Source organism: Denticeps clupeoides, chromosome 6 (assembly GCF_900700375.1).
Source record: "Denticeps clupeoides chromosome 6, fDenClu1.1, whole genome shotgun sequence".
NCBI lineage: Eukaryota > Metazoa > Chordata > Actinopteri > Clupeiformes > Denticipitidae > Denticeps > Denticeps clupeoides.
In genome coordinates this window covers 3,938,694-3,954,439 of record NC_041712.1, presented here as the reverse complement: position 1 = coordinate 3,954,439, position 15,746 = coordinate 3,938,694, and the positions used below count along the sequence as shown (strand labels likewise).

The 15,746-nt window shown below is 44.7% G+C and overlaps 1 protein-coding gene across 34 annotated transcripts in view; it reads right to left on the bottom strand.

Moving 5' to 3' along the window:
- dlg2 (discs, large homolog 2 (Drosophila)) overlaps positions 1-15,746 on the bottom strand; it is a 255,544-nt gene that overhangs the window by 68,185 nt on the left and 171,613 nt on the right. Inside the window, exon 1 of one of the 34 annotated variants that reach the window (XM_028982828.1) lies at positions 4,597-4,908. The exons of the other annotated variants lie outside the window; for them this stretch is intronic. Within the exon in view, the coding sequence (XP_028838661.1) occupies positions 4,597-4,845 (249 nt within the window). The 5' untranslated portion in view covers positions 4,846-4,908. Of the gene's footprint in view, positions 1-4,596; positions 4,909-15,746 lie in introns of those variants that run through there. 34 annotated transcript variants of the gene reach the window in all.

Here is a 15,746-nt window from a genome sequence, read left to right as displayed (position 1 = left end):
CCACTGCGCTGTGCTGTTTTCCTCACCGCCAGCTCTTTGTCAATACGTGAGTCAAGCGGCGGTGTGACCTGACAGCAGCCCGCGCTCCAGGCACAAGCAACCTACGCGGCGCCCGTGGAGAGAGTCCCCGTCCCTGGGCGGCCGCGGCGACCAACAGAGCCAGCCAGAGGAACAGAAGTCATGTCCTTTTCACTATTTTATTATACTTTCACAAAATAGTCCTGCTACGTATTTCTTGTGATTTAAAAGCACTTCAAATATAATTCAAATGTAAGAGACTAAAGCTGCTGGGTACAAAATCCGAAATTCGCTCGCCACTTAAACACTGGCTCCTAATCGTAACTCTGAAACTGTGAAGACTGCGGCACTGCGGATGTTTAGCGCCTTGTCCTCCCTTCCGGACGGAGAATGAGCGCTCCATCATCTTCGCTGCCTCGGAGGGGGAGGTGTGAAGTTGGGCCGCTGTCACCAGAGCTCCAGGTCCCCTGTGAGCTAAGGCTCATGTGACATCTCACCCCTGCCGTCCTCCTCCCGGCTCGCCACAAAGTAAAAAAGTGGACCGTGGACCTGAAGCAGGCCACAGCCGGCCCGGGGCACGAGGCCAAAAAACTAATTCCACCCCATCCGCTGACGGAATACAGTCCAACCGTTTCTGGAGCTTTCTGGAGCTCACGCCACCTTCTAATTGAGAAGAGCTCATTAGCGCTGGCGGGGCGACAAGCAAACGCACTTGGAAAGCCAGCTGCATAAGAGGTATCCATGGCAACACTTCAAGACCCAAAACATGCGTGACCTTAATGAGAGAGGAAGAGGTGCACATTTTCCAGCAAGGAGAGCGGAAAGAAACCCCTGTGGCAGAATAGAGTGGCACAATATTTCATTTATGCAGGGTTTTACGGTGACGGGGTGCAGATGATGCATTTGGAATACCACAGGAGGTTTCCAATGACGGCATTCCATGCATGATCACAGGAATTAGCACTGAAATGAATCTGTACAAATTTTTTTTGGACATCTAGGCCACCCCAACACCCCCCCTGAACCATCAACCCCCTGTCTGTTCCAATAAGCATCCAAAGACGTAATAAGGAAATAAAATATGCCCAAAACCTACAAAGTCCTGACTCAATTGTGGAAAAACGAAAACCGTATGACGGCCAGTTACAACCAACTGGTTACTTATCGTGACGTCTCGCATCATCATGCTGTGCTGACAGGCTGCTGTGCCGTACAAAGCTTTAGAACATCCAAGATCTGCTGTGCAGATTTCATGCTGCAAGGCAAGGACGGTAAATGTCCTGTACCAGCAGACTGTGTAGAGGACTCTACTTCACTCAGGTCCAAAAGTAGAACTGTACGTCAAAAACAAGGTCACTGCTCCTTCAGGATAAAACAAGAGTTTAAGCGTATCATTTTAATGATTCAGTTTCAGCCAGACTCAAATATTTCCTGTCACCTCTCGCACCGTGACATGCTGCCAGTGAACCCGATGGCAGACGTGGCAGGGGGAAAATGAGCTGCCTTCCAGCCTTCCTGCAGGCCTTCTGACTGCGTGCTGAAGTGACATTATCAGAGAAGCTAATAAAGCCTCACATGGACATGCTGAGTCACTTGACAAATAAGAGAATAAAATGCTATTCATTTACGGGCGTCGCCCTGGCGGTGACCACGGTGTCCACAAGTGGGCAGTTCTGTGGCTGACAAAACATGAGCAGTTGTGTCATTTACTGGGAAACTTGTGCCAGCGATCGTTGGGGGCCAATTAAATGGAGGAAAACTTCCACTTTGATTTGGATCTTGACAGCAGAGTGCTGAAACGTCTGGCAGCTGCTCTGCTGTGGGTCTGTGGCCAGACAGAACACCTTGGGGCTAAAACCCCCTCCATCCCTGTCCCCAACCAGATCCAGGCCTGACAGGGAGCACAGAGAGCTGTTCCGGCCTGGGGAGTCGTGACTTTCCCTTTCTCTGTTCCAGAGTTCCGCTGTCTACTTCCGCTTCCCTCATAGTCTCACACACACACACACACACACACACACACACACACACACACACACACACACAGTCTGGGATTACTTCATTTGTGTACTAAATATCACTAAATTTTTTTGCTTTTCAATTCCACTAGTTTCAACATTGTTAGGCCCCTAATAAGTACCTATTTGTATCTTATTATCATTATCATTTTAATATCTACCTCGTTTGAGTTTTGCTTGAATTTCATGGCAGCATCAATTCTCATTGGAGATTTGGTAAATAAGAAAGGGGGAAAATGAATTGTGGAACCAATTTCTGAGGTTTTTTTTCCTTGATGAGCAAGAATAAACAAAATGTTTTCATATTAATTGATCTTAAAAAAAGTGTTCCTTCAAATTGATTTACAGAAAATATATTATTAAAATGATTTATGTGATGCCTAGATATTGCACATTGTGTAAGTTGCACCAGGTGAAAGAGACATGGGTATGTAGTATGCATAGATTCTGGAGTGGGTTAAGCATGTAATGAATGTGTGTGCATATATGAAGTGTGGGAGCTCTGCAGCAGGGCAGACGGACACACCTACAATCACATCCACTTCACTGCAGGAAAAAAGCCATTACACAAAGGTACTGATAAAACTACTCAGGTGCATTCCTCTTATTCACCATCTCACACACACACACACACACACACTGACTTGACCTCTGTCAGAAATGTCAGCCAGGGGACCACGTCTGCGAGATCCTGACAGGTGATTTAATGGTTCAGTGCAAACCCATTAGACAGCACAGTGAGGGCCTTCCCTTACAGATATCCAATAGAGACCCTCTAAAGCAGTGAAAGAGGATTTAACTGTGACACCTCGACCTCAAACCACACACAGCACTGAATCTATCTTTGTGCTGCACCAAACAACACTGAATAAATCCTAAATATCTCATATTCTGGAATATTAAAGCTTATTATTGCAAACAGTCAAAAGTGCATCAAGTACCGACCACCAACTTGTACAAAAACACACGCATACAAATAAATATCAGATCTGAAAGTAGAATCCACCACTTTAGAACAACTGGAAGAAAGATAAGCAGAAATGTGTACTTCCTAACAGTGGCCACACGAGGGCGCATATGATTCAGCTCATCTCTACATTTCAATAAGCCTTTCGGAAGGGAGTTCGCCTGCACCGCCACTTCACACAGACCAAAGCCAGTCTGACGTCAAAGCCATAATAGGAGCATTTACTGTTTACTCAGTGAATACGAAAGGCAGGAGAGAAGAGCCTTCTTCACTGACACCGCTGAGAAAAATACTGAATACTGCCCATAACATCCACTGGCAGTATGTGGCATATGTGCTCAAGGGCCGTCTATGTGACATCAAAGTAGAGGTAAAGATCCTTCTCTCTCTCTCTCTCTCTCTCTCTCTCTCTGTGTGTGTTTGCCAGAGAGAGAGAGTAAGAGAGAGGCAGGAGAAATAAAAAAAAAAAAAAAACGTGGGCCTCGAGTCACTCGTGTTTTACACTTTATCATGGCCACCTGTCAACTCTGGGTACCAAACTTTCACCGCATTGGAGATTTTAGGAAACCCGGATTATATTTTACCTTCAAAACGTCAGCAGTTTCTCTCTACGGTGACCTTGCACTGACCTGGATGCCTGAATAATGGATTAACCAATGCAGGGATGAGCCCAGCGGTTTCACCGGGGTCGCGGTAATTAAATTATGCTTGAAGAGGCGAAGCCACATGCAAAATGGCGCGGGGTGGCTTGGGGGCTGATGATAATGTCATGAGAGACGGTAAATGGTGAACAGCCGGTTATGGAGGAATAGAGCGACTGGCCAAGAGACAGGGGCGAGAGGGATTACACAATCTGCCTGCCTGACCTCTGACCCTGCCTGGCGCCCCCTCTGTCTGTAGGACGTGTCATGGGACTGTCTAATTGCTTCTCCCGCGTGACACTTTAGAACGCACAGTCTTTGTCTCTGTCACATACACAGATATACTCGGTCCCTCAAGCTCAGGTTCTGCAGGCTTTTTGGGGGAATTGCTACTGCCTGTCTGGACATGTCCGGTTTCACAGCAATGCACGTGAATTCTTTTGTCCAATTCCAGAAAAACGTTTTTAAGATTTGAAAGAAATGTTCTAATCTGCAAATCTGCAACGTGACCAGTGCGGTGCGGTACATGCAACTCCCGTCGGTGACGGAAACGTTTTCGGAAGCTGAAACGAGGCCGCTCAACATTTTGCAGGATGGTGAATTTCACGAAAGACAACATTAACTGTTGAAATTTGTGGAAAGGAACCGGTGACCGGACAAAATAGCAGGGCTGCGCAGAATTCCCGGCGGCTGGGTGGATTTGCCGATTGAACAAACACAGAAACACAACGGCGACTGAATGAACCCTTAATCTATACGAGTGCACACGACCCGCCCTGATTTATGTCATTGCCTCTATTAGCTCAGTCATATTTCTGGGCGATGGGACCATTCGGGTGAGTGATGGTCACAGGGCTGGCACTTGGGCGCGCGCCAGGCTCTGCAAGCGATGAAACCCACTCTGAGGCAGCCGCGCCCGTAAAAAGCGTCACCGAACGTCGAGGTCCACTCTCACCTGGAAGCAGCTGCCGCGGTGGCGCTTCAGCAGCCTCTCGGTCAGGCTCTGCTTCCACCTACAGATGGTGACGAGCGAGGGCCACTTGATGGGACCCACGTCGGGCGCGCGGCCCTTCAGCACCTCCATGGAGAGGCGCTTGCACAGGGGCCGGGGACCCTGGTCGCGCTGCGGGGGCATGAGGTTGGGGACGCTGCTGCGGTGGAACTTCTCTTTGGGGCATCCATTGTCCACAAGCATGTAGCTCATCCTGAGGAGTTTTCCAAATGATCACCAGAGCTCCCGGTCCAAAAAAAACTACAAATAACCGGCGCACATTGGCTATAATCCCGGCTGCTGCTCTCGGGCTGCCTGGCCTGAGCTAATCTGGTGCTGCATGGCTACAGGAGGGGAAAACACACACACACACACGCAACAAGAGCGGTGACACATATTCAATATATCTGATAGGGCAAGATGGACGCAGTGGTAAGAGGTAAATCAGATTTGATTAGGCAGGGGCCGGCCCCTGATGTAAATCGCTGGGAAGCGTAATTAATGCCAGAGGGAACCCTGCTGCGTCGGGTGGCTAAAACTAGATTAGAAGCAATCAATGGTCTGATGGAGCAGAGTGCTCGCTGACCACAAAACACACACACACACACACACACACTCGCACGTCAGGGCACAGTCACACACGCACCAGCGGGCCTAATCCGGGGAAAAACTGACATTAGAAAACGGAGCGTCACAAACGGAGTGAAGAACACACTACCTGGCCTCCCACGGGCCGGACCAGAAAGGAAGGTCAACTGGGTTGAGGCGAAAAGGACAGGGATTCTGGGAAATAAAAGCTTGTGGCGATTAGAGTAATCAAGGGACATAATAACATCCGGGGGGACAAGGCGGCCCGAAGTAAGACGCGATAATGGTCGTCCCCTCTTATTCTTGGCCTTTCCTCATGCACTGCTGTGCTAATGAATGTTTGTTGCTGTGCTAAGAGCAGCAAGTGGCTGCGTTAATAGCATCACGGAGAGCGTGCCCGGTGCGCCGGCTGATAATGACTGCAGCAAGAGTTCGCAGCTCGGCGCAGGAGACGCCATGCTGTCTGCCTCTGTTACTGTGTGAATGGGAGATTATCCAGCCCTGGACAGCTAGAGATAAGAGAGCGAGAGGAGGTGCTGGGGACGACGAGGGGAGGGTCTGTGGTCGTGCCCGGTATAAAATGGAGCAGAGAAAAAAGGCATTTTTATTGCATTATACCGCGTCGCATCAAGCTGACGGCAGTTTCTGCTCATGTGACTGTTCAGTATGGATGGTGGTTCTTCCTCACAGCGGATTGGATGAACAGGGTGGGAGGGGGGCTCCAAAGTCTCCATGGAGGATGAAATGATGGACTCCTCTCATCTGTTATATCGGTCAAGTCAGCAAGGCTGTTAAGACCAGCTGAGCCAAGCCAAGAACTAAGCAGGCTGCTCGAGACAAAGGATCCACGTGAGGAATAGGTTCATTAAGAACTCAAAAAACTTGGTAAACAAGGTGCTCTCAGATTTGCCTGGAGGCTGCTGGTCCTGGGCTCCATCGTATTCAACATTACCCCTGACGGACGGACTTCAGCTCCCCAGGAAACTGCGAACCTCTAGAGAGCCGAGGCGTTTGAACAAGCCATCACAGTTTCATTTCTGATTGTGTTCATCTTTTAAAATAATTTAGAAGCACAAGGGCATTATTGTCCACACCAGTGTGTCATGAGGACCATGCACACAGCGCATTCCTGCCACACAAACGTGACATCTGAACTTGAACGGGAATGGGTACTGAGGAAATCTATTTGTAGCAGTTAAATACTTATTGGAGAGGTTATCGGAAGGTTTTTACTTTTTATTTTAATTTTTGGTCAAAATTGTGTGTGTTTTTTTAAGCTTTTTTTAAACTCTCTCTAAAATGCAGTTATTTATATGTCAGTTATTTATATGACAGGCGGTTTCGAGATTCTCAGATCATGAGCATTGTATTAATGATCATGTGACAAGTTGAATGATAAATTACTTTGGTGTCAAAAATTGTGAACAAAAAAAAATCTAAAGTGCTTTTATTATCTATGCAGGAAAACAAGTGTTTAGACAACATGAAAATGGAAGTATCGATAATTTGTGAATATATTGTGCAGTAATGGAAAGATTCACAAATGATGAAGACCTTATTTTTAAATGTCTGACAAATCCACAGGAACTAAATATAAGTGAACTTTTTTTTCCTTGCAAATAAACAAACTCTAATGAACAAAAGCCGCACAGGATTCCTCATTTAAGTCCAACCAGCGGGAACATTAAAGGCTGCAGGAAGAAAAGGAGCAGGAGTAAAGAGAACGAGAGAATGAATGAGAGACGCTCCATCCTTTGGACATTGCTTCACGAATCCACTCATGCCCAGCGCTGGTCATACATTCAGCAGCTGCAGCAGCAGGTAAATGAGATGCTCGGCCCTTTGAAATAAAGTCGGCACCATAAAGCACAGATGTGGGGATGTTTGCAGGTGTGGCCTTTTCAGGCTGATGCTGCCTTCCTTTTGAAGTTGCAGACCCGTACACCAGCCTATCAACAGTAATGGAGAACGAGTAAACAGTCACTTTGCCTTTGAGAAACTGCACAAATGAGAATGGAGCACAGCTCCCTGCCTTGTCTCTCTGGCTCTTCTCGCTGCTTATCCTTATTACTGCGTGTTTGCTCCATAGGTGACACATTAGAAACATTAACAGTAAAGCATTCATGAGAATCGAGCAAAACCTGATGGAAAACAGCAAATAAAAACTGGCCACATATCCCTTAGTGGCAATGATCAATCTGCTCTGTTCTTGATACACGAACATTGCTGTAGATCACAATGTTGTCACAAATTTGACAAAATGTGGCATAAAATAGGGCGAATGAACTCTTTTGTGCGTATAGAGATAGTTTTGTTGTGCAGAAATTGGATTCGATGTGTCGTAGGTGTCACACGTGTTCATGCTTCCAGGCAGATTTTTATTACTGACAGTACATATAAACGGATTAGCTATGAAAATGTCTTCATGTCACTATGCGGGATGCAGGACACCCGGTCACCCTAAACACACACCGGAGGATTTATCACGACATACTACTGTTCTTCACTGTCTACATCCTCTTCTGGAGACAAATGAATGAAAAAGACAATGAATCAATAATGCTGGCCTGCAAACAGTATTATTTTAATCATCAGCACAAAGTTAATTCATATTCCTATAACACAACATGCGTGGCAGATGGTTCCAGATTAATCAACCTTCATAACGTGTGAGATTTGTGTTCTGTGTGAAGGTTGAAAACATACCTTTAATTCTGCTCAACGTGACATAACGCATGTGGCACATAACCATGACAAACCAAAACAAATGACTCCTTCTTTCCAGAATATTACTACCTGTGCCTGGAACAGTTTTGCTGAGGCATTTTAACAAGCAGCTATAAAAAAAAGAAACAACTTTCTAAAATGCTGCCTGAGCCTCAGAAACCCAGCGTACACTAGGGCGGAGCAATTTTAACAGATATTACCATCTGTATTATGGAAACATAACCGTACATATGTTTACAAATATAAACATACCACAAGTTGACAGTGACAGTTATGTGGGCGTGGCTTTAACTTAGAACACATCTAATTGATGAGCATGATTGTCTATCACTGCAACGTAATTAACGTTTCCACCAACTATGGAGCGCTGCACCTCACACAGGCTTCAGTCAGATGCTGTTGCCCCGCCCAAAGGCATGTGTGAGCTGCCGCGAAGAACCGTAACGGTTGCATCACCACCACGGTGAGCCACGCCCTGCTCGCTGCCTCGCTTCTGCCCGCCTCCCCAACGACCCAGGGGGTCACCAAAGCCGCGTTCTGTCACTCACTGACCGTCTCCAGCCAGCCCAGCATGTCTGTGCACGCGACTTCTCGCAGCAACCCTGACATTAACCGATGGAGCACAGTCTGTGGTTGCAAAAATGCCCCCCCTTCCATGCCGCAAGCCTTGAAAATTTAATAAGAATTCGTAAACAAATGGGCTGCTAAATCTATCAACACTAACAACTTTGAAATTGGCCTAAAGGGTTTCTAGTGTAAGTGCTGAGGGCACTACTGGACGTCCAGTAGATCTATCTGCTGATTAATCGCTGATTATAAGACCATTCCCACCCTTTTGCAGCTAATTTACAGTATTTTTCAGCCTCCCGCACGCTCCTCGGATTTTTCTATTCCCTTGCCGCCGCCTGTCAGCCCGTCTCACTTGCAGACTGGGCAAATCAGATGTCTGGCCCTGACAGGCCATCTCCCTGACAGCCAGCAGAGCGGCGGGGCGATGGGCCAATGGGAATATGCCAACGTGTTAAATATGAGCGGACTTGTTTAAGAGGCGCCTGCTGCGCCCGCCACAAAGGTCCCGAGCCCCAGAACTTCACCATAAATCCCTGCGTTCTTTATTTATTCAGGTCTAGGTATATCATTGTGAAAAAGATATACCTATAGCAGCTTTGATCCGGCACCTAAAGGTTTGGAGACGCTATAATACCTTGCAGAAACCTACAAGTGCTAATGAGGACCGTGCATGTAGGCTGAGGAGCAGCAGTAGTCCAGTGAAGGAGAGATTATAATTAGCCTGTTGCAGCTCTGGTGATGTCCCTCGGCACTCCTCCGTATGCTGGTCATTAAAAGTGTTCTAATGAAGCTTCTGTCCCGCGCCACTGCAGTCTGAAAAAAGTGCTGCTGATTCAAATGTTAAGTGTGCTGGTTCAGCAGGGGTATCCCCACTTCCCACTGACATCTCAGAGCGTATAGATCAAGCACCTTGGTTTAAAGACAATGCTACACTGAATCTTTGAATTCGGAACATTTATTAATGAATTAAAACGCTTTGTGGGTTGAACCTGGGTCTTCTGGTTCATATGCGAGGGTTTAACCCACTAGGCTACTCCCAACTTTATGCTAGTGAGGAGTAACATTGTTCGAATTTAAATATTAGAACAAAAGTGTTTTTTGTTTGCACATCATTATAATTCACGTCTAAAAAGTAGCAGTGACGTAATTCTGTCTTTAGCAGATCTACTGGTGCTAATGTATACAGTGTGTCTGTTTTTCATCTACAGACTACAGACAATATATGCAGGCACTATATGCTCACAAGGAATATAGAGAATTAAAAACTGAATGAATAAAAGAAAATGTTTTACTACTATATTAAAATATTAATTAAGATGCTGAAATATCCTACTTGGGCTGACTAATAGTCTTTTTATGAACCGATTTTTGATATTCAAGAAATGACTATTTCAACTGTGCTTCAGTAGAAAGTGATGAGGATGGGTGGAGCAAGATGCAGTAAACATTGCTGGGCGGTGGTGTTGGGGTTCTGTACACCACTCTCTCCACTCTTCTCTCTCTCTACTGAGCAGGGATTGGCAGGTACTGGATTTTCTGACCATCAGATCTTTAGTTTTTCTACAGGAGACAGGCTGTACAACCAGTTGATGGACCTCTTCTCTGTATGACATATCCCCGATAAGCCCCATGGCTGTGATGTCTTCTGCAAATGTGATGATGTGGTTTGTGCTGGTGCTGGAGGTGCAGTCATGGTGGAGCAGCATGTGAAGAGCAGTGGACTTGAAACAACCCTGGGGGCACCAGTGCTCAGCATGATGGTGTTTGAGCTGCTGCTGCCATGTCACTAAAGTCCCATCGAGCACATCTTCTGAATTTACAGAAATGAACAGAGAGAAACAGACTCCTTGCCAGTTATAAGTATGTTGGAGAGGGGGAACTAGCAACACACTGAGCACTTGGCTATATTTGTTTTAGTCAGCCTGTCTAAAATTTAGATTTTAGTTTTTTACGTCCAGACTTATTTTAATCTAGTCAAGCTTAAAAATAGTCAGCATTTTAGTCTCATATTATTCACAATTATCCATGACTATTTTAGTCTAGTTTTAGTAAATAAAATTTGTATTTTAGTCTCTTTTTTCAGTTCTATTTAACACTATATCAATATAGTAGTCAATATGGTACAAGTACATAGTAGAATAAACATAATTAAAACAAGGTTATGATATTCTATTATTGTTACCTTATAGACTCAAGAATACTCTAGATTAGGGTTGCACAATAAATGTAATCGCAATCATGATGTCAAATCATATGATTACAAGAATGCAAAATGATGTGATTTATATTTTGAGAACATGGACTGAAGAGACAATATATTATCTTTCAGTCTCAAGTCAAACTGGCACGGTAAATGAGCAGTCAGCAAACACAAACTTACGGTCTATAGTACCTATCCTTTCTGTATGATTCACTGCTTGTAAATCTGTTTTGGTGATCGATTAATGTGTTTTGAATGTTGTAAATAGTTTTACCAAATGTAAATTTTTTATGGAATGTTAACTTGATTAGCAAATCTCGGCCACCATTGTCAGGTGATGGTGAACCTGTATAAACCCTGGGGCTAACTCCTGTTCTTCCGAGGCAGGTGGTGAGTCAAATAAATGCAGAGTATTTATTATTGGAAGGGGTTTATTACTTTTACCCAAACACCACACCTCCATCGCTGCTCTCTTAAAGCATCCCACGTTTGTGCCCCGCCACAACAGCAACCTTCTGAGTACAGGTCCGGTTCCTTACCCGCTAGGCCATCACTGCCCTATGTGATGACTGGCAGCTCTCATACATTCTACTTTAGACCCCCACCATTCAATACAGCCTGAACTGAAGGTGGACCCTGGGCATTAAGGTGCTCTATTCTGCAACAAGGCAAAACGTTGAAATAGGGAGTTAATAGGGAGTGTGGAAATCTCTGTACTATACTATAAGATAGAGGTGCGAGAGGTGCAGGCTGTTCTGGAAGGAGTGCGACTCGGACAGGACAGCTCTCTCTGTACAGCCTGTGCTGACGACAGCTCCCACGCATCGACCTCAAGCTCCACAGCCCTCTCTCTCTCTCTCTCTCTCTCTCAAGAGCCATTAAATAATGAAGCACATGCACACGTACTGGCAGACCTGGAGAACACACACATCCACCCCCTCCCTGAAGCAGTACAGCCTGCGTCAGCCTTGAGCTCAGCCAGGGTCTCGGTGCGCCACGTGGGCGTCCTCTCTTTCAGCTCCCAAAGCCTCTGGTGCTGACATGAGGTTGGTGGTTCCCAAGCCCGTTCAACAACAGACCCCAGCAACGCCATCACTCTCGTCTCTCACCACCAAGGCAACTAAATCAGCCAATCACAGGAGCCTCTCTTTGAATAAACAGTGGCAGGATGAGAACAATGTGAATTGGTCAGGTTGACCAGAGAGTCATTGTCTCTCGAGGTGGAACATTTTTCTTCTGTTGTCAAAAAATGAAAGCAAAAGGGCAACATCTTTTTGTTTGACTACAAAATTCTCCACTAAAAGTGTGTAAAGGTTCTGTAGAAAGTGTGTAGAGTCAATAAGTGAAAGAGAAAGTGTGTAGAGCCAATTAGAAAACAAGTGTGATGCTTTGATGCAAATGAACCTTGTGCATTGGAGAAACGACAGCAAGAAAAGCCCCAAAAGGCAATGGTTTTGCAGGTGGTTGTCAAGGGCAATTACTCTACTCTGTTTGTCCTGGTGTCCTTGTCGATACTGGTAGCACGAGGTCGTACTTCCTCTACAGGTATTCCAACCCTGCGTGCCACATCCATGGTTTTACTCAAGAGCATGAAGAACATACCATTGGACCAGATAAGGAGAGCTGGACTGGACCATAAGAGAGACAAGCAACAGCATAGTCAGACGAGCAACAGCAGACTTCTACAAAATGTGAATCTCTCTGACCAAAGGAACAGAAAATATCAGAACTGGCTAAATTGTGAACAGAACTGTAAATGTCTATAAAATGACATATTTAAATGTGACATGTTCTGCTCTTAGGATTTAAAGTGGTATAGTTTTGTTATAGGTAGAAAAAGAGCCTCGCTGTCAATTTCTCGACAGTCCACAGAGGATTAAAACAGGTTGTCCTGGCCTCACATTATTAGCATAAAACTCAAATGAAGTAATGTTTACTTCATAATCTAATATCAGGAAATAAAGAAGAAGTATATGTGGGAACCACTGGATTTCTTTCGGTGAACTGCCTGAAATGCGCTTTCGAGGATGATGAGGAATACTTTTATTTCAACACTGATTGCCAGAGCTTTTCTACAATGTACCAAAGCTGCCATCACAGCTGTCACTACAGCCAGGGAAAAAATCGGGATTTTCATTAGCCTTTTCTTTTCTTAAGAGCATTTTGTGATGGCTGTGCACCACTGCTGAATCACTAAATGTAGCCTGAATCATCCTGCATTGTGAGAACAACAGAAGGACGTATTCTTGTATAAATGCTGGGAACAACGCAGACACACGCCTTTTGTTAAACAAATCGGAGTGATAGGATCCTTTTTCCAGAAAACCAATTTAAAAAGTCATCGCAATGTGATAAATCTGATGGAGGGAAAACAAATGGAGGGTGGAGGTGGTGAAAGCTTTCAGGATTTAATAACATTGGGCCTCAGTGGGGCTAGAATTTGTGAAGCTGTACAACTCACAGCTGAGGTTTTAGTGCCGTTGCACAAAGAACATTTAAACAGGCACAGAACATATAGCACATGGTCCATAATTTCTAATCTAGCCTATGAGACCAACTGTATTGTCATAATTAAAATGAACTTAAACTGGAACATGGATTACAGTATAGGGTAAAAAGAAAAGAAAAGAAAGTTCCATTGTAACAAAATACAATCACTGGATACGAGCAATAAACCACTAGGGTGTTACAAAGTGTTCGTTAAAGGGGAAAAAAATTCTCACAAATATTTTAACTTCAAAACAACCTCATAAAAATCCTGGTAGAAGAAGTTCTATGTTTTCTGTGTGCTTTAGTGACATAGGAGTGGAACAGGATATTGTTGTGCCATGGAGGGTTGAGAAGATGGACGAGCAAAAACGCAACATTGAGTGAAAAAAACTGTGCAATGGCCAAAACCAGACAGATTTCAACTCTTAATGCATGTAGCACACAGGAAACAGTGCAGGACCACGTCTGTGTCCTGCTGGTGGAGTGGAAACTGTTAGTGATCAGGACCCAACACTCAGGCGAACAGGTGCCACCTGGGCATCATGTATATGTACAAATGGGTTATTGGGAAACTAATGTGTGCCAAGATGTAAAATCCCACAAAAAGGAACTACATCCGACATTAAACCAACAGGTTAAAATTATCCAGATCTGTATAATTTCTTGTGGATAAAAGTGCCAGTGTTCAGATTTAAAAAGCTTTCAGAGAAAAAAAACAGCACCCTTAAAATGCCCATGAATATTGATGGATAGGAGGGAAAAATACAAAGTGAATAATTTCAGGCAAATTTCTGTCAATTTTTATTATCAAACCTTTTTGTGGTAATCACTACCTCTATGAAATCCATTTAATTCTATTTAACAGCTTTGGTGTGATGGAACTAAATCTTTAAAAGCCGAAAGATGAACATATTTATTTGTAGCACAGTGGATTTACATAAAAAGACTATTAGTCAGCCCAAGTAGGATATTAGTAGTAAAACATTTTCTTTTATTCATTCAGTTTTTAATTCTCTATGTTCCTTGTGAGCATATAGTGCCTGCATATATTGTCTGTAGTTATAATGAAAAGTAGCACAATGAAAAGATTAAATTCTTGCAAATGTATTCTTCGACGAAAAACGGACACACTGTATACATTAGCACCAGTAGATCTGCTAAAGACACAATTACGTCACTGCTACTTTTTATACTTAAAATGAATGTACAACAACACCTGATATGGACAGTCGTGACTAAATGATGATGTTCCTATAGCCTGCGGTGCAAAATACTGCACGGCCACTATATTCACACAAAATATAGTGGCCAGAAACTGCATTAACAATGACAAAAAGACACGGACAATTATAATAATGTGCAAACAAAACTAATTTTTGTTCTAATATTTAAATTCCAACAGTGTTACTCCTCATTAGCATAAAGTTGGGAGTAGCCTAGTTGGTAAAACACTCCCATATGAACCAGAAGACCCAGGTTCAATCCATACTTACTACCATTGTGTCCCTGAACAAGGCACTTAACCCTGAGTGTCTCCAGGGGGACTGTCCCTGTAACGACTGAATGTAAGGCGCTCCGTAGAAGGCAGTCTGATAAATGGCGTAAATGTTAATGTAAAGTTATACTTGACATTGTTCTGCCGTGTTTGCTGTCAGCTCACTGTCACTGTTACTGTCCTGCTCGTTGTGAACAGACATGTTAACAACGGAGAACTTACGGAGTTGGAGATGCCCTGATTTGTAGGTGTAGACACGTATGGCTGGGCACATGCTAGCACTTGCCCTGATGGACAGAGTAAAATATTTACTCTTAGGACGAGGAACACCTCCACACAGTCCTGAGAAAAGTGGCCAAGAGTAAGGTTCTTGAAACAAAACGGCACGGATGCCATGGATTTTCTCAAGTGGAAAGTACATCAAACAGTCATTTAAATGAGTGAAAATGAAATTTGCTCCCTGCAAGGCCTTCGCGTGCGAATAAATTCTTGTGGAGGAATGGTTTCTGGTGATCGCGTAATGAAAACAGTCTCCCCCCCCCCAATTTGATTTGTATCGCTCTGCTGCTTTCCTCATCATAACAGGCTTTGCTGTGCAACAGGTGACTGCGGGATGCCCAGCTTTGCATGGTGCCACTGTATTAGCAGCAGCTTGTCTGTGACTTGATGCCGGGTCACGCATCGTGCCTTATGAAGTCAACGCGGGACAGGGAATGTGCTTTGTTTACGACTTGACCATATGAATCTTATTGATCTGCTGTTGATCCCTCTCGATCTTCCACGAGAGCGGACCGGCGCGGTCATTACCGGGACAAGGAAACAAACCTTAGTCACAACGAACATGGCAGGAAGTAGCAGCTCACCAATTAGTTTGCTCTCCAACAGCGTTCAGGGCGCCAGGGCCCTCAGTGCTCCTCGCCGCTGCACGCTCAGCTTCACCGGCAACGGGTCAGCCAATCAGAGAGCACCATCGTTACCTTCAATCTGTCTGTGCTGAGATAGACAACCTGCCCTGCTTCGCCCCCGGTGCACATTAGCGTTCGC